Genomic DNA, 24,042 nt, shown 5'->3' on the forward strand with positions numbered 1-24,042 from the left:
TTTCTACAAATGAATGCAGATTCTACTAAAACTAAGGTCTTAGTACTAACATATATGCTTCTAGAGGTTTACGTGGTTTACTAACAGCTTTCAGAAAACCACCCCAAATAACCACATATCCCAAGCTTGAAAGGAATTTTATCGTATACGCGTATATTATGTTCACTAAACTCTTTATGTCAATATTTTATGAGCTTGCAATGACTGATGACTTTTCCCCTCACCTTTCAACTAGTTAAATTATCTCTATGATTATTACTGAATTATAGAAAACAAATTAAAGACTTATGATTCCATGTTCATTGCAGAATTACTCACAATAGTCAATCTATGGAAACAACCTAAGTGTCCGTCAGTGGATGAATGGAGAAAGATGCAGTATATATACACAATGGAATATTATGCAGTCATGAGAAAAAAGAACATCCTGCACTGAGCGCATTATGCTAAGTGGAATAAGACAGAGAAAGACAAATACTGTATGATACTTCTTATTTGTGAAATCTAAGAAAGCCAAACACATAGAAACAGAGATTACAATGGTGGTTACCAGAGGCTAGGGGGTTGAGGAAAAGGGATCGAGATGTTGGTCAAAGAATACAAACTTCTAGCTATTAGGTGAATAAATATGGGAGGTTCTAATGTACAGCCTCATGACTAGAATTAATAATACTGTATTACATAGTTGAAAGTTGATGAGAGTTAATCTTAAATGTCCTCACCACAGGAAAGGAAGGGTAATTATGTGACCTGACACAGGTGTTAGCTACCCCTGTGGTGGGAATCATTTTGCGTTATGTAAGTGTATCAAATCAGCACATTGTACACCTTAAACTTACACCATGTTCTATGCCAATTATATCACAATAAAAAATCGAAGACTTAGGAGAAACTCTATGTAAAGATAAATCTGGAAAGCTAGTTTCCATGCTCAGTTTCTTCAAGAATTATATTAAAATTACATGATTTATGGCAACTAATTTCATAGGCAACAAATTAAAAGCATTAATCTTTTGAGATTATAGTTAAATTACTCTTTCAAATGCATTTTGTAAAAGTGAATAAATTCAAGAAGGAAGAAAAACTTAGATTCCATTTACTGATACCACTTAACACTATATTCATAAACAATCTTAACAGATGGTGCTAAATGATATTCTGGATTTATAACACAGTCAGAAGTACCTCATCCTTAAAATTTTTAGCAATATGACCAATTCTATAAAATTCTATAAAATATCTTGGCTCTTGGGTTCTATTTGGAGAAGAAAAAATAAAGAAGTGTAAGTTCATTTTCTATCAATGCATTAAGATTTGCATTTCTAAATTATTAGTCATGTGACATTAGCATTTTGATGGTTATTGGATAACTAAACAGGCTATCAGTTTTGTGTAATTTTTGAACTTAATTCAAGCAATCAATGACAAATCAACAGTATTTACTGCCTTTTATGTGTCTAATACTTTGGGGCATATAGATATATATGATATTTTTTTCATCCTCAAAGGAGTTTCTACCCTAAATGTAGGGAAAAAAATCTGATATAGAAGGAACAATTAACCAGTCACCTGATTCAATAAGTATTTATTGCACACATATTATGTGTCAAGTACTCTACCAGACAATATGAATTCAAGGATGAATAAACATGGCTACTGCTCAAAAGGTTTACAAGGTAGTAGACTAAAAATAGCTTTAATTTTTCTGATTCCCTTGCTCTCAAAGCTACATAGTGAACAATCCTCTCATTTCTTCTGTCTCTGTCTTTCTCTATAATTCCTTTCCATCATCACCTCAGATAAGGGCACTAAACACCTAATTGCTTCAAGGCCAAAGCAGATGCCCCTCCGTCTAGCTGGAATCCTCCTTCCCCACTCTCACAGGCCTGCTTCTGTTTTCAGGAAGGATGAATGATGTGTAACTCCTCTAGAAGGCCTCCTCTTGTGATCCAGCCATACCACAACCTGCCCTCTTCCTCTCCGTTTGATCTTTTCTTTCATGATACTTTTCATAATAGTAATTACACAGTTATTTATTTATTTTTCTTACTCCTCCACTTAAGTTTAAATATCATAAGAACTGAGATGTTTTTCTTGTTCACTGATGTAGCCATAGTGCCTGGCACTTAAATATGTCAAACAGAGTGTAAAGGGAAGTATGAGATTAGAGCGTGTTGAAGTACCAAGGAGAGAGCTGGCCTTTCTGGGTGTAACGTTTTCTTTCCATAAATTGGTCTAGAATTTATATTAGACTATAAAGTGTGATTCACAGGTGAGACAGCAACAATACTATTTGAAGTGCTAAATGCCTACGCTACCATTTCCAGGTATAGCAATATATTACTTATTAAGTTCTTATATCTTACTTTCCCAAAAAACAGCCTTTTCACCATTTTCCATTGACTGATACCATGTTTCAAAGAGAGCCACTACACAGAGCAAGTTTCTTTCAGTTTGCTGTTTTTGATTTCATATTGCTAAACTCCATTCCCAAGTATAGAAGATTTAATTATCATTATGGGTTTCAATCTATAAGTCTAGTTATTAGATAGCAGTATAGTTCGGAAATTTATCCCATTAAAATAATACATTTATGGACATTCTGATGTTATGCTCTCTCCTATGTTAGTGCTCTAATTTTAAACAAATCTATCGTTGAAAAGTAATAACTGATGGATCACCTATTTTGAATCCATAGCGCCATCTGGAAGGAATTTAAATAAGTTAAACTATATGTGCACACAATATATATGAAAGCACAGGATACAATACTTCTTTTTCCTAATGTTCTATTTAAAGACAGAAATAGCTAATTTGACTTAGGTAATAGATTCTTTTATGTAGCACAGTAACATATCAATGTTTTTAACGATTATTAACTCAGTACTAAATCTCATGCCCAGCCATAAAAGAACACAAGAGGACATATTATTCATTTCCTGGACTAAAGGCAGGATCACTTTAAGATAATCAACTGAAAGGGGATTAGAAATCATTAATCACGTCCCTATTTTACTTAATAGATGAGGAGACCAGCTCAGAGAGATGAAGTAATTTGCCTAAATGAACACTACTGGTAGCATAGCCAGAAGAACCCAAGTTCACCCCTTTATTTTGAGAGGGATATGATGGTAAGAATGTGTGTTATTTTTAGAGAGCAACAAAATGATCACAAAAACATTATATTATACATATTTCCTCCCAAGAAATTATTCTGTCTAATTAAATCAGGCTCAGGATACATTCTATAAACTGTTCCCATAATTAAATGGGCACTGATGGAAGATACCCTAAGTTTCAAAGATCAGAAAAGTAATACTGTTAAGGTAATGACTAATACTGTTATATTTCTTCATTATTTTTCTGAGGCATATGTTCACTAATTTTAATATTTGCTTTCGATGATAGATTAGAAAAGCACACATATTAAATTAGGTGCTACCATATTTGGGGGGAAAGAAAGTATTTTTTTTTTCTAGTCTTTTTAATCAAAAAAACTTCTCCATATTAGATTCCATTTTTGGTGTTAAAAAAATTAGTAGGGACAATAGAAACCAGGTACAGAATTAACTTTCAAAGGAGCTTCATTTTTATTAATGCTTACATATAAAATTTATCAATAATTTCGTAACTGTCTTCAAACTAGTTCAGTGTGTGCATTGTTCTTCTCATTAGGATGAGCTTAGAATTTCCAAAATATTATTCTTGCTGCAGTATTCAAACATATGTACATTACACTGGATAAAGAATACTACACTACGGACCACTTTATGTAATTCGTATCAGCAGTAGATATCACTGTATGCATAAAATGCTAAAATGAGGGCAAATTATGAAACTACTGAAAGACGAAGCAATTACAGTGATAAACTGAGTTAGCCAAAGAAAGACCCCTTCTATAGTCCCCACCCCTACACAAGTTAAATAATTTAACAGGGTGAAGAACATAAATGAATGAATCTTGCATTTTGTGGTATATATGACAGTATGGAGCAGCAGGATCTCTGATGAAGTGAAGCGTGCAAGGTTCGTCTAACGGTATCACTTATTTTTTAAGTGAGGCATATAAAAAACATTCTGATTTCCAGTACTTTCTTGATCCCAACACACTTTACCTAGGACTATGTCCACTCCCATTTTTATAGCATATAAGTTATAAAACAAACATTTACATAATATGGTAATTTAAAAATGATTTTCTAAATTACGTGTTCACAAACACCAGATTATAAGCCTAAATCCTTAAATTCCCTTTGAATTGATTTGTCTTTTGATACTATGACACAGTGAGAACAAAGGGGTAAAACGCAGACATCTGAGAGCAATTTGAAAGTCTCACTGAAGGAGCCGTTATCTGGTAAGTCATGTACTATATCTAAGCTTTGACTTGCAAAAATCAGGATCGGTTGATTGATGTGGAATGGAAAATGTTATACAATTACTTCCCAAAATAGGTTTTGAAAATGAAATTGTACAAATGAAACAAAATTCTGCAGGCTATCAAGAATTTTCCATGCATGAATTTTATAATAACTCATAAACGTTCTTCATTTAGTATATGCAAATTTTCTTTCTGACTCTTATCAAATCTCTCTTCCTACAGTAACACTAATTTTAATGAAAATATGACTAAGATTTCAGTTCTACCTAATAACACAGAGTTCTACTCAGTTTTTATCAATGTCTGAATTCTGAGCACCTCTACATTCTTGAACCTTGTTTCAAGATTTTCAGTTTTTCCTTTAAATTTTATCTATTTCATTGTATCTTTCATTTTTCACTCATTAGAATTTGATGAATTACCTTTTATATAAGATAAATGAATAATTAAATCTCTACTAAATAAGAGGGGAAACAAGACACTTTTACTTTAGCTTTTCTTTAATTATAATCGTATAAAAGCTCTTAGTTAAAAAAAAATCAATGTAACATTTCATGGAGTTAAATTATTTACAAAGATGCTCAGTGATAAATCAAATATAACTTTACTATGTTACTTCCATTTTAATATACCTAATATCCATTACTATAGGAAAGCACTTGCAAATTTTAGAATAAAATCTTTAGATTATAGAAATTATCAACAAGGAGACAGTCAAGAGTTATTACCTCTACACTTTTCTTAGGAACATTAAAAATTTGCCTCACAACATCCCTGTGAGGTGGGGACTTAAATGTTCTCATAAGACAACAAAAGAAATGGGCCAAGATATGAGGGTCAGATTACATGCAGGAAAATAGCTACATGAAATCTCAAAAGAAATGGCATCTATGGACCAGTTCTACTTTGAAGTCCAGGTAAATGCTTAAGTTTTCACTATCTTTATCAGGAATAATAGCTATTTTAATTTTCAAGAAACAGAAATTTTTCTCCATCGAGGGCTTCTAAGTCTTCTGAAACTTAAGTGGAGCACGTATGACAGTATTTTGCCAAAGCAACAAAGCGAAATGCCATGCGAAGTCATTTTTTCTTCTGCTACGTGTAGATATCTTAAATACCGTGTAGGCATTCACAGGAATTCACACAGTATCTTCTTTAAAGGTACTACTTCTTTTGACTCTTCAAAGTTAAAACTCCAGTAATTGGGTCGTTTAAAATTGTCACGTTTCCTCCAAGTTAGTTACTCTCCCACAGTCAGAGGCTATTTGCATCTTTCCAATTAGGATAAACTGTTGATCCTCTTCTTCCACGGGAAATGGTGATTCCACTAAGTTCCAAAACTAACGGAGGTCACAGAAGTCATCTACCAAGGAAAACTGGTTGTCTCCGCAGTAGAAAAAAAAAGCCAACTTGGAGAAGTGATCTTTTCTGACTTTTCAAAAAAAAAAAACCCAAACTATCCAGTAGGTATCAGAATGTAAGGAAGTAAGAAGTCCAGCTTTTCCATTATTAAAAAAAAAAAAAAAAAAATTTCAAACAGCTTTTTTTTTTTTTTTTTTTTTTAAGTGAAAGTGGGGGAAAAGTAAGGGAGTCTATTTAGGTACGTGATTGGTAAGTGATTTTTCTTCTTTAATATTTATGCCCAAGATATCTCTCTCTCCAAAATCCCCAAAATGTGATAATATGTCTAGTACTCATTCATGGCTTAACATCTAGTACATCCTGTGGGTTGTGAGAGCTCTAAGATAAAGTACAGTTCCCCTCCTTGCTATGAGAATGAAGACTTTCTAACCAGATGCACCGTGTTTCCCCGAAAATAAGACCTAGCTGGACAATCAGCTCTAATGCGTCTTTTGGGGCAAAAATTAATGTAAGTCCCGGTATTATATATTAATATAAGTTACATATTATATTACATATTACATTTATATTATATTACATTATATTGTATTATACCTGGTATTATATTATATTATATTATATATCCGGTCTTATAGTAAAATATATTTTACTATATTTATTTTTTATCCGGTCTTATATTAATTTTTGCTCCACAAGACACATTAGAGTTGATTGTCCGGCTAGGTCTTATTTTAGGGGAAACATGGTATGACAGAATGGCTAAGCTACACCTTTTAAAAGAAGCTGAAAAGGTATGACTACTATACAACAGCAGTATTCTTGGACTCAGATAACACCCACATAATTTAACAAATTACTAATATCCATTCTCTATATCGCTAGAGGAAAAAATCTGTTATTTCATAGAGACGAAGAGGCCTTTGGTTTTCTCTTTAATAGTAACTTAGCTTGTTAGTAAAGCATACCCTAGAATGAACCAATTACAAAAAAACTATTAAACCAAAGGATTGAATATACTTTCTATCTAAAGACACTTTGGCTAACATGCTTTTCCATTAACCTCATCATATTATAGACTCCAAAGCATCTATGAAGGAAATCTCTCTCTATGTCTAAGGTTTCATATTCAGTATCACAGAGAACTTTTCTTGTTGAAAAACACAAACAAACAAACAAACAAAAAGCCTTTGGTGCTTTTTCTGGAGTTGGAGAACTCATATTCCCCATTTGAAAACTTACTACAAAGCTTCAATAATGAAGACAGTGTGATACTGACATAGGGATAGATAGATCAAGGGGACAGAACTGAGAGTTCAGGTAAATGAGACTAAAAAACCATGGGCTAATTTAGCTAGTGACTTAATATTCTACTTTGTAAGCACAGGCAGCCTTTAAAATGTCCTAAGACATGGTTACAATATCCTTATATTGCTTCAATGTTAATGTACATGTATGCTGAAAACTCTTTTAGACTGCATGCATCCAGAAACACAACCCCTCTATGATAAACTAGGTAAAACACTGTTGACATAAAACAAGTATGATCACAAAATCGATCATTTAAAATAATCATCAGCTAATATTTCTATAGTGCAATAAGGAAAAACCCATGATGAATCTTTTCTAGAGTAATAATTACATTAGAAATCAGTTATTTGAAATGAACAACTTAATATGTATATTTCTATTCATATTTAATATGAACTGCTTTATATTCATTGAAATGAATACACTGTCATCTTCTAAAGTATATTTACAGTCTTCCTCTTTTCAAAAAGGGCATATTTTTATTTTCTTGTAATCAAAAAAATACTGAAGAAAAAAATAAACTATATCACTTACAAAAACAGATAAAGAAGTAAGTGTACCCCCATTCCCACCATCTATAAAAGCTGCTTCACATATTTTGGAGAGATAAAAAACGAGAAAACTGGAAGGTTTCATATTTTTAGATAGGAAAACTGAGGCCTAGTGATAAGCTTTTAAAATATAGTGACAGTTTTTTAAAAAGAATTCTTCCTCTCAATCTAGTTCTGTTTTCCTTTAAAATAAACTATAAATTACCTTTTAAGAAGTAAACATAAGGAAAGAATATTGCTATATTTGTCAAAGTATAGATTCCTAAAACTACCAATTCAAAGGAGGAAATCATCAACCAATCAGAATAAATATTAATGGAAAAAACACTAAAAAGTTAGGAATATAGGAGAACTTCCTCTAGCTGATAAAGAGCATTTATGAAAAACCCACAGCTAACATCATATTTAATGTTAAAAAACTGAAAGCTTTCCCTCTAAGATCAGGAACAAGATGGGAATGTCTACTCTTCTCACTTCTATTCAGCATTGTACTAGAGTTTCCACAAGGCAACAAGTCAAGAAAATGAAGTAAACACATCAGGAATGGAAAGGGAGAAGTAAATTATCTCTATTGGCAGATGACATGATTTTGCATATAGAAAATGCTAAGGAAGCTACTAACAAACTATTACAACAAATAAATGAGTTTAGAAAGTTTATGGGACACAAGATCACTATACAAAAATCAATTGTATTTCTATATACTAGCAATGAACAATTAGAAAATGCAATTAAGAAAATAACTTCAGGATGACAGCATCATAAAGAAAATACTTAGGAATAAATTTAACAAAAGAAATGCAAAACATATACTCTGAAAACAAAACTGTTGAAAGAAATTAGAGCTAAATAAATAGGAAATCATCCCATGTTTATGGAAAGACTTAATATTAAGATGGCCATCCAAAAACTGTTCTACAGATTCAATGCAATCCTTACCAGAATCCCAATGGCTTCTTCACAGAAATTCACAAGCTGATCATAAAATTCACATGGAAATTCTAGGGACTCAGAACAGTCAAAATAATCTTGAAAAGGAAGAATAAAGTTGGAGAACTCATATTCTCCATTTCAAAACTTACTACAAAGCTGCAATAATGAAGACAGTGTGGTACTGGCATCGGGATAGATAGATCAAGGGGACAGAACTGAGAGTTCAAAAAATAAACCCTCACATTTATAGTTAACTCATTTTTGACAAGGATGTCAAGAAAACTCAATAGGAGAAGAATGATCTTTTCAACAGATGGTGCTGGGACAACTGGATATCCCATGCAAAAGAATGAAGTTGGATCTCTAACAATCATATAGAAAAATTAACTCAATATGAACCAGATCTGAATGTAAGACTTGAAACTATGAAACTCTTAGAAGAAAACATAGGTGTAAATCTTTGTGACTTTGGAGTAGGCAATGCTTTCTTAGATATAACACCAAAACCAAAAGCAACAAAGAAAAAATAAACAAATGAGACTCAATTAAAATTAAAAACTTTTGTGTTGCAAGGGACACCATCAAGAAGGTGAAATGACAATCCACGGAATTGGAGAAAATATCTGCCAATCATTTATCTGATAAGGGGTTAATATCCAGAATGTACTCATTTAAAGAATTACAACTCAACAACAAAGAAATAAACAACCCGATTAAAAATGGGCAAAGGATCTGAGTAGCCATTTTTTCAAAAAAGATTTACAAGTGGTCAATAAGCACATGAAAAAACTGCTCCACAACATTAGCCATCAGGGAAATACAAATCAAAACCACAATGAGAAACAACTTCACACCTACTAGGATGGCTATAACCAAAAACCAAATAATAACAAGTGTTGATGATGATGTAGAGAAATTGGAACACTTATGCCCTGCTGGTGGGAATGTAAAATAATGCAGCTGCTTTACAAAACCGTCTGGCAGTTCCTACCAAATTAATCACAGAATCACCACATGACGCAGCAATTCCACTTCTAGTTATACACCCAGAGAATTGAAAACCTATATTTACACAAAAACTTCCACACAAATGTTCACAAAATCATTATTCATAACAATAATGGAACTTTCAAAAAGTGGAAACAACCTAAATGTCCATCAACTGATGAGTGGATCAATAAAATATGGTATATCCATACAATGGACTATTATTTGAAAATAAAAGGAAATGAAATATTTATACATGTGACAACATGGATGAAACTTGAAAACATGCTATGTGAAAGAATCTAGTCACAAAAGTCCACATATTGTATGATTCCACTTACACAGAATGTCTAGAACAAGCAGATCTACAGAGACAGAAAGTAGATTACTGGTTGCCTAGAATGGGGGTGGCAGGGAGAGTGTGAAGGAGAAAAGGGGAGTGACTGCTAGTGGGTACAAGGTTTTGGGGGAGGTGACGAAAATGTTCTAAAATCTATTGTGGTGATGGTCGCACAACTCTTGAGAATATACTAAAAAACCACTGAATTGTACATTTTAAATACGTGAATTGTTCAGTATGTGAATTATACTTCAATAAAACTGTGACTGAAAATATTAATGGGACTATTAATAGCTAAGTGATTCCGATTAGAATTAAAAAGGCAAAGTACCATATTTTGCCATGTATAATGCACACCCACATTTTTGGCCCAAATTTTCAGGGGGAAAAATCTTTTGTTTTAATTTTTTAATTCAAATTTTTATTTGTTTACATTTAGATACTTGTATTTTGTATTATATAAGAATTTTAGCATTTATTTTTAACATATTATGGTACAAATAATTACAATACACAAGAACAGATACAAGGTACAAAAAATTTTATGTACCAGTAACAAATCTGCGATATTTACACATCATAGAAGGCCAAGAACTCTTTGTCATTGCAAGTTCGTCATAAGTTCAACAAAACCGATTATCGTATTCCAGGGTATTACTTTGCATATGGATATCATTATAGATTTCTAGAGTTACACTTTTAATTCATAAGCATAAATAAAAGAATTTAAAACATTTATGTAATACAGAATTAATCCTACCCATGTATAATGTGCATCCTTATTTTTTCCTCACAAATTTGGGCAAAAAAAGTGTGCATTATACACGACAAAATACAGTGATTATTCTTCATATTGGTATCTTTGTTAGCCCTGCCTAGTATATGAGTGTGATCTATTTTTGATACTAATGATCAAATTGCACTAACTTATTTACCCCCTTCTGTCATCTCAGTTACAGTAAAAGCATATACATTTATTCACTCAAGAAATTCATTATCTATTACATACCTAAATGGCTAGAAACTACATGAGATGCCAAAAAATGTAAGTCAACGACACTTAGTCTAGAAGCTAAGAATCTACTAAGGGAGTTTAGCAAGTAATAGCAAGTGAGTTCAGTAGGAGAGCTGTCTCAACCAGGATGGACTGACTATAATAATCAATGACTCTGAGGACCTCTCTGGTCTAATCTAGCCATTAGAAAATAGTGATGCTGAATAACTATTCCTGGACTTGCTTTCACGTCTATAAAATGAAGTGGCTGGACTATGTAACAGCAAAAGATCCTTCTATCTCCAAAGTTCTAACAACAATGTTTAGATTTCAATTTAGGCCAGAGTCATACAAATTAACCATTTGTCTACATTTGGATATATGGCCAAGCTAAACTGTCAATGGAAAATGGCAAACAATTAGAAAACAAATAAAAGTAAAATGCATATTTATTTCAATGACTTAGTTATATCTACATTTTATACACCCTGCAAGGAGGGTAGTCCCTGGAGCAAAACAACTTTCAATACATTTCAGTGAATTAACTGTCAGCTTTTTTCCATGAGTTGGCCCCAATCTTTATACTTCTGCCAAATTTACATAGTACAAGTCTCAATTTTAAAAATACTTATAGTCCTTAAATTCACTTCTTTCAGTCAAATAATATTTGTGCTGACTTTTATAAGAGATGAAATTTTAAAAAACACATTTTTGCTATAATTGGTTTAAAAACAAAGAATATGAATAGTCTAATTTCACAGAAAATACATCATTGAGTCACTCTGCACTGCAATTTAAATAAGGAGAAAAATTGTTCTCAAGAGAAGAATAAAAATTTTTGTATTTCAAAGAAAATGCACATTTTAGTATCTTTCACATTATTTAGGTAGTTAACAACATTGTTTATTTATGCATTATCTTTAACGTTTCTTTATACAAACTAAGAAACTTTGAAGAAAATCAGTTTAAGTCACTTAAACTCAAGTCTTGAGTTTGATAACAGTGACTGGTTTTCAAAGAATATAACTAGTTTTATATTTTAGCTTCAAGGTCTTAGGAACCTGTAGGTGTAACTAGCGGATTGAGGCATTGTACCAAAGACATTCTGTAAGGGAAAGTGTTTCAATCATATGTTTATTGAATGTTTACTGGGCTAAGCACCGGGAATATAAATGAATAAAACACAATTCTTGCCCCAGAACAGACTGAAACGTTAATGTTAACCTCCATATGTCAGTTTGGAGGCAATAGGGATTTAGCAGAGAAGGAAACATAATTCAGTCGGATGGCATGAAAGAAAGCTGATCGGAGGAGGTGATGCTGGAGCTTGTAGGATATATAGGGGATGACTGGTTGGTGGTAGAGTTAGAGGCAGAGGTGAGGTGGGAGAAAGTATGGAGAGAGGGAGAGAGGGAGGGAGGGAGGGAAGGAGGCAGGGAAAGGGAGAGGGAGAGGGAGGGGGAGAGAGAGAGAGAGAGAATCAGATATTGCAAAGTGAAGGGAGAACATTCCAAAAACAAGGGAGCAAAGACTTGCAGAAGAGAAAAATAGCAAGGTTGCTTGATTGTTTGTGGAGTACAATCAATCTGGAGCAACTGCTACAGGAGCACAAAGTGATGAGGCTGGGGACGCATCACCGAGTGCCCATGGATTGGTCTACATACACCACGCCACTGAAATATGTTAAGGAGGAAAGTGACATGGTCAGATTTTTGTGTTTGAGAAAATTAATAACACCTGTCACAGTAATATGTCACCAAAGAGAAAATATCCAGTATTCCAAAGCTGAAAATTTTATCCTCCAAAATACCTCCACCAAGAGTTTATAAGAGTATTACAACAAAGGATATTACTAGCTGGGAATTGCTCAAAATCCTTACCCTGGGCTAAACCATATGTAAATCAGAAAGATTCCTTTTGAAAGTCTAAACTAGAAACCAGATTGGATCCTCTAGTCCCAATCCCTCTGTTTGGACTTATTTTTAAAAACCTTTAGTATCTTCAAGTGAAACTCACACACCCCACTTTAACCACAGACATCACAATTCCTTACTGTCACATACACCACAAATTTCACACATTTATGTGCCTTGCTTGGCCCTGGCCTCTGCCTACATTCACTAGTCCCTTACTACTCTAGTAAGAGAGGAAAGATGGAAAGCCAAATCCAAAAAAAAGAACATTTTTCCCTAAGTCCTAGAACAGAACTGTCCACATCACAAGCTTCCCTTCCAATGGAATCCCTATTATGGTCTCCTAAGAACAGAAATGGAATGAAAAAAGGACTTTTTAAAAGCCCTCTTTAGGGAAGAGTTCATAATCAATCTAAGGTCAATCTGTCCCGTTCTGAATGTCCACACCTCTAACTCCAGCTGGTCGTCTTGGAAATAGAAGCTGACAATCACTAGAGATGGACTGGTGAACATTCTTTGCCATGAATTACAATGATAAGGCAGAGGGAGAAGGGGAAGGGGCTGATCTCTGTGGGGGGTGGGTTAGTAATGCCTTCATATCAAATGAACAGTATTTTTCTTTTTGCAAATAATCTATATTAAGTTACAGTGCCTGAAAAAAAAGTTTCAGCAAATTTTTACATTTTCTTCAAAATCTTTTCAGAGACATTATAAGAGAACAAAGGTTAGTTCTTAAAAAATTCAAGATAGAAAATTTAAGTATACTTATTTAGAAAGGTAAAGCCTCTTGGTCACTAAACTGTATTTTTTTATTGCATTTTTTTCAAAAATATATGAACTGCTTTTCACTTTCCAGAGAATGCAGAAGGGGACATATTACCAAATTATCATAGCACTTCTTATAAAATGCTATCTGTTCATAATATGGTAAAGAAATTATACATCTCCAAATTGTTACATTGCAATCTCTCACAAACTGTCTTGGCCTTCAGATTAACTTTTGAAAACCTAATCTAACTGATGAGGTTTAACGGTGGAAGAATAACAATATTTAAGTCAATTGTAACTGCAACAAATAAGGGGAATCCAACAACTTACATTTTTCATCTGCAGTTGTATCAGTGACAAAGCACTTCTTGTGAAAACAAGTCCCAGCTTTACAAAGATTTATCAAAACAAAAGTTACCTGCAGAAATTATTTCTATTTTAGTTCATAACTATAATTCTTTATTATTCATAAAAAAGAGACAGGTGGCATAGCTGTGGAGAGTATAGAAACCTTAACAGTCATTCTCTTTTCCTGTTTGTATCATCTTTTAAGTAAGTACAAGCTGTATTTGATTCAAGGTAAAGCACTATTTTTTTTTATTTTAACATGTAACTAAAATGGTGTGCAAAATTTCCAATGAAATTTAGTTTTTGAAGTTGTACAAAAATCCCTAATCACAGTTTTAAAGTAGTAGCTTTCTGAAACTCCAATAATGAAGAAATTAATTTACTAATACAAATGGAATGAACCCACCCAGATTTCATAACTTTTGATAAAATTGTCGTTATACTGATTTAAAACAAAAATCAATATACTAAAGAGCAACGTGTCTGCATACATGCTTTAATGAATATCTGTTGGAAACACATGAAGTGACAGAAAAATCTCTTTTAACAGAATAAAAGATACATGCAGTACCCCCAAAATGCATAAATTCTAGCAGCACCATAAGAATGCATTATTTAAACATTAGAAGAATTTAAATATAATCAGTGCTTTAAAAAGCCTACTTTCCATTAACAGAATCCAACTGTTACTAAAATTTATCAGTACAAAAATAGCTTCATGAACTACTAATGTCTATATATCTGTTCTGAACTTTCAAACACATAGCAGCAGCTATTTATCAATATATTAGGATAATAAATGTGCAATGAACAAATTTAAAAGTTTTAGTTTTAAATATTATATGTCAGTATTATATTCTAACAGCATTGGGATAGTATAAAATAAACAATTTCTAGGAGTATTTAAATAGCTTTAAATCTTTTTTAAAAAATCCTAGGATCTATTATTATTAAAAAATAACAAGTAAATTTCAAAATTCCATACAGTTGATGCTATGAAGCAAACAATATTCCCTGGAATGAGAGAATAAAATCTTCCCCCGTATACATATGCTAGTCTATTAGTGTATAGCTACTTTGTTTAGTATATAATTAATCTAAGACTACAGTCTCAAAGGATGCCTGAACACTTCAGTGAGTCACAATATATGCCTGCTCAGTCCCAAAAGGATATTGAAGTTAAAAAATAACTTTTTAAGAAAAAATGCCATTTAGATAAAATTTAATACCATTTCCCCAAAGAAATGAGTTAACATTTTCAGCCTCCCCATCTCCCTCTTTTACATATCCCTAAATTTTAAAAAGTATTTAAATAAGTACAATAAAAAAGTGTTAATGTATTGAAACTTATTCAATGAGAATGTTTTTTGCATAGTTTATGACACGGACATAAAACAGTACTATAGCACTGGACTAAGGAGTATTGAGCAGCCCATTTTTTAATTTAGTTATGCAGTATAATTAGAAATCAAAGAAAGAGTAAATAATTCAAGTAACCCTATAACGCCACTGAGTTAGATAGAATACAAAAAGTTGTATTAGCCTAGTAAGTAAGTTTTTTAAAAGTTCAAAATAATTTTAGGCTGTCTCTTGCCCAAGGGCAGCCTCTACTCTGCCTGTGGAGGGGATCACCTCACAATAAACTTCTTTTGTTCCTTAAAAAAATTAAAAAAGTTCAAAAGTAATTTGTGGATGAATTACATGTCTGGAATTTCTTATATGTATTACATATATCATATCATATCATATCATATCATATCATATCATATTGTATCAGACTTGATCTTATATTGCAGTAAAATAAGACCAGGTCTTATATTAATTTTTGCTCCAAAAGACACATTAGAGCTCATGGTGCAGCTAGGTCTTATTTTCAGGGAAACACAGCATGTTCCTTATTGAGAAGTAAAATGGTATCAACCATAAAAGAGAAACATTGGCAAAATATTGTTTTTGCTATTCATTCTTTTCTGTTAAAATAAGCACTAAGTAGGGAATATAGTCAACAACATTGTCATAACTATTTATGGTGTCAGGTAGGTACTAGACTTATCGGGATGATCACTTCATAAATTATATAAACATCTAACCACTATGCTGTACACCTGAAACAAATACAATATTGAATGTCAACTGTAATTGAAAAATAAGAAAATTTTTTTTAAAAAAAAGTGCTAAGGAAGAAAGACAAACGGTCTAAGCCTTAAAACAGATTTCCTCTGTCTTCCTTTGCCACGAGAAAAAGAATGGTGTGTCAAGTTTAAACACTCATGAGTTTCAGATTTAAATAAAAATTATTTTACTATTCTTTCTGTCTCTAATTCATGGCAACCCTTGCCCTTACCTCTACACATGTATCCTAGGATAGAAACTGTTATTAACTTCCTGACACAACAATGTGCTCGTGTTGGGGACTTGACTAAAATTTAGCACAGTTAACTAACTGGCACTAGGACACACTAGGGTCAAAAAGGCTGAGCTGTAGTCCTCAAGTTTTTAGAAATGACCTGTGTGACCTAGGACAACTCACCTAACCTCTGGGATTTAGTCTCATGTGTAAAGGCACATGTTTTTCAAACTTTGACAGTTAGCACTATAATCCAGCACACACATAAATAGGTACATTACTGAAACAAAATTTCTACTCTTATTGTGAGTTTTACTCTGATTTTCCTATTTGGTTTTATTATATTTCATTTTTCAGAATGCCATGAATAACCTAAATTAATTTCAAATTACCACCATTTGGAAAATCCTGGATTATACCATCTCTCAGGTCTCTTCTAACTGTGATATTTTGGGATTCTAACATTAGCTGCAAAATACACCATTTTCTATTGCAGGCAGAAATCAAAACAAGGTCAGAGAGTAAATCTTCTAAAAATCCTATAGCTAGACAGATTTACAATAATAGAAACCTATAAGATTATGTAATGCCTTTAACATAATTAAAAGCTTAAATTCACCTGATAGGTCTTATTTTCAGGACTCAAACATCTCCATGGCTAATCTATAGATTCTAGTAGTCAAAGAAGCTCTATCTTCAAATCAAATAACTCCTATTAAACTCCCAGAAATGGAGAAAATCAACAGACGACAACCAATCCCAGTTAGTAACTTCAAATACTAAGGATTAGCAAAGGAATAAACACTTAGAAAACTTTTGGCCCATAAAGTAAACTAGAAATAGTTTTTACAAATGTTAAAACACAGAAGTTCTTGTTTCTAAATGCAACACTATTCAAAGCATGTGACTCAAGTGTCAGCCAAATAAATCAATTTTATAATTATGTTCAGTGTAGTTAAGTCTATTTATTAAATGGATATGTTAAATATAATTTCATAGGAAGGATATTTTTCCTCCCTCAACATAAACTGCACACTAATCACATAGCTCTTTAATTTTAATTACTTATTGTAAAAACCCATATGTTTTACAAATCATATAGTCTTCAGATCAGAGGAACTAAAACTTTTCATGTGTTCAGTCATTTTTACAGCTACAGAAAAGAGAATATGCTCGTACTGCAATAGTTAAATCATGATCTCCATGATAATTCCAAGATATGCCTACTGTTTATACAAATATTAGCAGTTTTAGAAAATAATTTGAATAGCTTCACAGTAAAAATAGTTTTTAACATTCATTACTAAAAACAAACAAACAAAAAAAACACCTTAACTAATTTCTTCTTTCTCAGCCTGACCATGAAGTCCCTCAATGTTAGTCTCTAATATGCTTAATCCTATGCCCCTAATACTCAATAAATTCAATTAAAATTAGAATTCTAATAAAAAAAAAGAGTTTGGAATATCTCACTTCATAATCTTCTGAATATGCTAAAGAATCTGATTTTTTTAAACACTGGTCCCAAAAAGCGGTGCACAACAAAGGGAAACTATTTTCTTAATTTCAACTAAAAGTACCTGGTCAAAAGTTTCCAAAGAAAGATAAAAATTAACTTTAAGACAATGCCTGATTAGTATTTGTTTATATTTGCAATACTGCAGTGTCATAGACCTCCTTACATCCTAAAAATACATAGTATGACCAATAATTAATGTAACTGGTTTGGAACACATTTAGGATAAATTGTATCTTTTTAAAGTATCAAATTCTTTTAAAACTCAGAAGCATGTGAAGATTTATTTTCTGTTGGTGTGCAAAAATAATTTTGACATCATCATTAACAGGATCATTCTAGAAGTTACCTCAACAACTTGCTTCCTTCTGTGAAATCACACAGTTAGATCACCTCTAATAGAAAGTAGAAAGAAGTCTATTTAAAAAAAAATTATAATCCTCAAGAACATACATGAAAATGCAAACCAGGTTAACAAAGGAGGCCTTCTAGGGGCTCTGTTAAAAATTGAAGTACGATACGTATATTGTTTCACTGAAAAACGATTTGTATTGCAATTAGCTCAGTAGCCCTTTTTCTACATTAATAATGGAAATGTTCACCCCAGTCCAACTAGGCAACTATAAATTATTAAAACTTTTCTGAGGTTGGCAGAAAGAGTTAAAAAACAAAACAAAAAAGTCTGACCTGGAATTTTCACTCAAGGTTGTAACTTCACAAGAGGTATCTGAAACCCAAATAACTTTTTAACACATTTTACTTAATCATGATGCTTGAATTGAATCTGTACCTATGTGAAAATGGCAATGCATTCTGAGTTGGTTCAGCCCTTGGCTCTGAGTTCTGTGTCACATCAGGTGTTCTTTCATCGTCTGTCCCATTGATACTTTCTGGTGTTAAAGGAGACTGAAGATCCCCGCCTGCTGATTCCTTAAAAACAAGTGGGGAGGGTAGGATAAGAAAGTATTATATTTCTGTTAAAATACACAAGATCATCTTAAAATTAGAACTGACTCTGATATATGCTTACTTATGAACCATATTTCAATTCAAATTTGAGTCAAAGACTTAAAAAAATTAAAATCTGAAGGAGAAATAATTTTTAAAAGCAAAACAACTCATAAGAAAACTATCTGAAACGTAACACAATTTAGAAATGTATTACGTTGATACAAAAGTAATTATGGTTTTTGCAATTATTTTAACTTTTTAAACCGCAATTACTTTTGCTCAACCTAATACTGTGTTTCCCTGAAAATAAGACCTAGCCGGACAATCAGCTCTAATGCATCTTTTGGAGCAAAAATTAATATAAGACCCAGTCTTATTTTACTATAAGACTGGATATAATATAACATAATATAATATAATATAATATAATATAATACAATACCTGGTATAATATAATATAACATAATAATACCAGGTCTTATATCAGTTTTTGCTCCAAAAGATGCATTAGAGCTGATTGTCTGGCTAGGTCTTATTTTTGGGGAAACAGGGTAGTTTCAAAGAACTGAAAAACTTGTGGGTTTATATAAGCAACTAATTGGTTCTAGAATAAAAGATATCCAAGGAATTACTTGAGAAGAAAAAGAAGACGGCACAAAAATGCAACAAAGATGTGATTTTATTTGGGAGGGTAGAAAGGCAAAAGGGAAAGGGAAATCTTCAACAAGTGTTAATTTTTTTGTCTTACTTTACAATTCTTAGAGTTATTTTTAAAAGCAACCAGAAATACCTCTATTAACATACATAATGATGTTAGTGTATTTTGGCTTTTCTTGCCTGCTACTCATAATGGAATTGTTTTTTCACAAAATTTCTTCTTATTTCTACTTTTAATTAAGATTTGCCTATCAAGGCAAATTTAATTTATCTCTCTGGAAAATAAATGGAATTCAAAATGAAGCTAAAGCTGACACTAATTCTTGCAACTGCCATTATCATATTATCCAAATTTGATATTAGAATTCAGAATGAGGGATCATTTGACAAACAGTTAACCAAGAGAGATCTTAGCACCAGATAGTTAAAGAGCAGCTTGGTAGACCTTGTGTTATCACTAGGCAATAAAACTTCACAACTGAAATATTAGGCTATGTTAGGGAACAAAATGAAAACATCAGTGTCCAACAGGGAGCTGGTTAGGTATGGCCATAGTCTGTCAACATAGTTTGTATTTAGAAGAATACAAGATTTCCTCAAATACAAACAAGAAAAATATGTGTAATACAGGCAAATGCTTATAATTAGAAAATATATGAGAATATAAAGCTATATCTAGGTTATGAAGAAGCGCTAGAAAGAAATACGGAACATGTAAATGTGGTGAGACTTTCTTTTGGGGGGCTTCTGGTTTTATAATGCTGTATATATTTCACATTTAAATATTTTTACTAATAGTACTATAATGCTATAAATTATGTAAGGTATCAAAGATCAAAAGGCAACTCTCTCTTAACAATTTTTTCAATTATTAATGGAATCTTTATTTTGACCTTTAATTTTATTCTTATTAAATCTTTCTCCTAAATCATCTTTGTTTCCATTAACTAATAGTTAATGCATGAATAAAGTTTATAGTATAATGTGACAACATGAAATTGTTTTACTACAAAGTCAAATCCTGCTAAGTGAATAACGGGAACAATACCCAAAGGGACTACTACTCGGTCAATTATGAACCATATCAATTAGCCAGAAAAAGTTTAAGCAGCCAATTAGAAACCATGTTATCACTTTTGGTTTCAATAAATCAGCACTATTTTTCTCCAAGAAAGGCCAAACCAAACCAAAATAATCAAGGTTGACTATACCATCACCTAAGCAGTAAATTGGCCAAGACCTGATTCACTGGAAAAGATAACAGAAACAAATTACTTGGCTCACCTGAAAGGACATAACCAGCATTAGCAATTAAGGATTCACTTAGGAATTTGCTTGAAATGGTTGACAAGAGTGTGAGGAACAAAAGTAGATTAGGATTAAAAGAGAGGGAGGAATCAATAATGTTGTAAAGATTTTGTAGGGTATCCGATGGACACTTGTCCCATTAGGGAGACCACCTCAGGGATGATGTAGATGCCTGATCACTGCACTGTACAGCTGAAGCTGAAGTTGAACAATAATGAATGTCAACTACAATTTTATATATATAAAAATATATATATATTAGTTACAAGAAGTGGAGTTCAGCATTAGGAATAGAGACAGTGGAAATGTATGGCTGCATGCGATGTCAAAGGGGTAGTACATGAGGGCAGGGGGGTTATCACTGTGTGAGGGATATAAACGATAAATGTCTATTACATTGTTTTGTACACCTGAAACTATTTTTAAAAAACAGAACAAAAACAAAAAATAAAATAAATAAAATAAATAAAATAAATAAAAGAGAGGGAGGAAGACAAGTAGTAGTTTGATTTCTGGTTCTTACTACCTTCTGGGGGAAAATTAGGAGGGTTTTGAGGCATGTGTCTTGGGGAGGCTAGAAACGTTGAAGTTACTGAAGTAGGAAGACTGTTCTCAGAGGCAAGTTAAGGAAAGGAAGGTGAGGAAACAAGGGATAGAGGCTGACCATTCCAACATCTCAACACAGAAAGCTTTTCTCCAGAAAACTTGAATATTAGCTATATTTAACGAAAGGCATATTTAATCACCTTAGATTATTATATCTAAAACGAAACAAAGCCCAAAACATGGTTTTTAAAAGTAGGTTTTTAAAAAGAAAAAAAATTGCTCATGGAACAAGAATAAGTTTCAACAGTACAAAAGGGCATAAAAGGAAAATGAAACATTCTTGCCCTCCAACTATTCCACAGGTAGCCAAAAGCATTCTGTGAAACGTAGAAATATTATATGGCTAAAAATAACATGGTGAAACTTGTTTTATTTAACATATTCCAAACATCTATATAATCTAAACTTCTTTTATAATCTAAATTTTGTGCAATTTCCTAAACATTCAACTTCAGTTATTCCTTAAAAAGATTACACCTTCTATAAAACCAACATTTTATATCTCTAAATCAAACATTAAAATAAAATACTTGAAGGTATATTAGACTACAAACTAGAAAAAGAAGGACAATTTCTCTTTAGAAAGACATTCCTAAATTAATATGCCTAGCCATTTCTATTGTAAATGTTTAAGGGAAAAAATTATCAAATAATATATTTGATATACATGTGTATACGTATATACACATACAACCAAGTTGACCAGAAAAAAGTAAAATATAAAATACAAGTAAAACTGAAATTTAACAACTTTTGATCATTTTTACTACCTTATTTTGAGAAATGAAACCACTCACATCTCACTTTGTTTCTGGGAAACTCCCCCCACACCCCATTCCAAAACAAATTATCTGAAAAAGAAAAATTACAGTCAAATGAAAAAAAAACACACATATTTTGTATATTAAAATCTGAGAGTGTATCAAGGAAGCCAAAACATATGTGACCAGATTACTGAAAAGGAGCTTGAACACAGACAGAAAATTCAGGAAGTACTGCCTCTTAAGAATTCTCTCTTCCTACAGATTTATTAAGGAGCAAGAAAGCCCCCCCCCAAAAAAAAAAACCAGAAATATTCTGAATCACATGAAGACATATGCTCTTGTCAATCACATGAAGATGCCCCTGGCCCTCACTCCAGGCCAGGCCTTCAGGTATGTGCTGTATAGCAGAAGGGCGGTGGGTGGGGTGGGACGCATGTGGCAGCATTGCTAGTCCCCACTAGACCAAACACAACCAGTACCTTCCGTTTAATGTCAATAAAGCCTAAAATTAAAATTCCTATTAGTTTCATCCTTTTCAGCTTAAGTAAAACAGGGCCCTTTTCTGTATAATTTAATAAACAATCATGGAAGACTCATTCTATTTCAGTCTTTTATATTTAAGTGAAGATGAGAATATCATTCATTTCTGAACAGAGGCACTGACAAGAAAAACTAGGGGAGGAACTAATGATTTTGAGTTCCCGTGACTATGGAAATGGAAAGAAAAGCTAGGAAAGAGAGACAGAAGAAGAGCAAAAGGATACATTAAGGAAGATGAGGCCAAGATCAAACGTCTACTGTCATAAATCATTCCCTACACCTGGTCACCATCCAGAGCCACCGTCTCTGAAATCCCATTTCTGATAACCATTGGAAAAATAAAATTAAATACACAACTGAAATAGGTATATATACTACTCTGTAACATACATTATATCATCTAATATCAGAAAAATGACATAGAAATCTACTAATGTAACACCCAGATTTCTTTGCAAGTGCTAAGGGTTAGCTCTACTTACAGAAAAATACCCAGGAAATTACAGAAAATTAATTACCAGTATGATTTATATAAAACAGATAACATGGAATTTCAATCAACAGATTCATATTCAAAGAAAAGACTTCAGCTTTAAATCAAAATGTTGATGAATAAATAAAACTTAATGTTATTGAATTTTAATTTATAAATTTAAAAGAATCTTTTAAAAAATTCTTCATATTAACTGACTTTTGGGATTAACTCCATTTGGTTTTGATTCCAACAGGTAAAGAGGCCTTGTACTGTACAACCTCCTGTCCTCTCAACCTAACCCACTCCCTTTCCACCTGCTCTTCGACCTTGACTTATAATCTCTTGACCCTCTGATACTACGCTACTTCATCAGGCTCAACCAGGCTCAACACCAGAAAGCCAATCACCTTATTTATACTCTCACCAGCATCATTCCAATTTCCGGGCTTCTTTTACCTTCTCTATTACCTATCTTGTCAATTTCCAATTTCACATCCAATGAACTGTCATTCCCCATTCTTATGTCCCCAAACTACCAAGAGCTAGGCAAGAAAATACTGTTAAATATGCTGATTAGTGCTATGAAGATAACTTTGAGCTCTGACTTTAATTATGGTCTTGAAATGCCACGTAATCTTTAATTTACTTACTACCACTTGACTTTCTTGTTTTTCCTTTACCTAACCGCTATTCCACACCACTGTTCAGGCCTTCTTTCTCTCTTGAGTTGTCCTTCCTCTCAGGGAATAATCTAATTCTTTCTTCACAGAGAAAACAGAAATAAATGGGCATAGACTTCCTCAATCACTCTCCTATCTTTATCTGAGTCCATCTTTATCCTTCCCTCCTGTCTCAGATAAAGTGGCTAATTTGCTTCCATTCTCCCCCCTCACATTACCTCTTGCATAATGCTCCATCAATGATCCCTTCCTTCTATTCTTCTTTTTCCTTCACTGACTCCTTCCTTACATTTAAAAACATATTTAATAAGTC

General features: G+C 32.6%; 1 protein-coding gene across 1 annotated transcript in view; it reads right to left on the reverse strand.

The window, feature by feature from the left end:
• HOMER1 (homer scaffold protein 1) overlaps positions 1–24,042 on the reverse strand; it is a 109,328-nt gene that overhangs the window by 30,517 nt on the left and 54,769 nt on the right. Inside the window, exon 5 of the mRNA XM_033110614.1 lies at positions 18,539–18,678. Within this exon, the coding sequence (XP_032966505.1) occupies positions 18,539–18,678 (140 nt within the window). The remainder of the gene's footprint in view (positions 1–18,538; positions 18,679–24,042) is intronic.

Source organism: Rhinolophus ferrumequinum, chromosome 7 (assembly GCF_004115265.2).
Source record: "Rhinolophus ferrumequinum isolate MPI-CBG mRhiFer1 chromosome 7, mRhiFer1_v1.p, whole genome shotgun sequence".
Classification (NCBI taxonomy): domain Eukaryota; kingdom Metazoa; phylum Chordata; class Mammalia; order Chiroptera; family Rhinolophidae; genus Rhinolophus; species Rhinolophus ferrumequinum.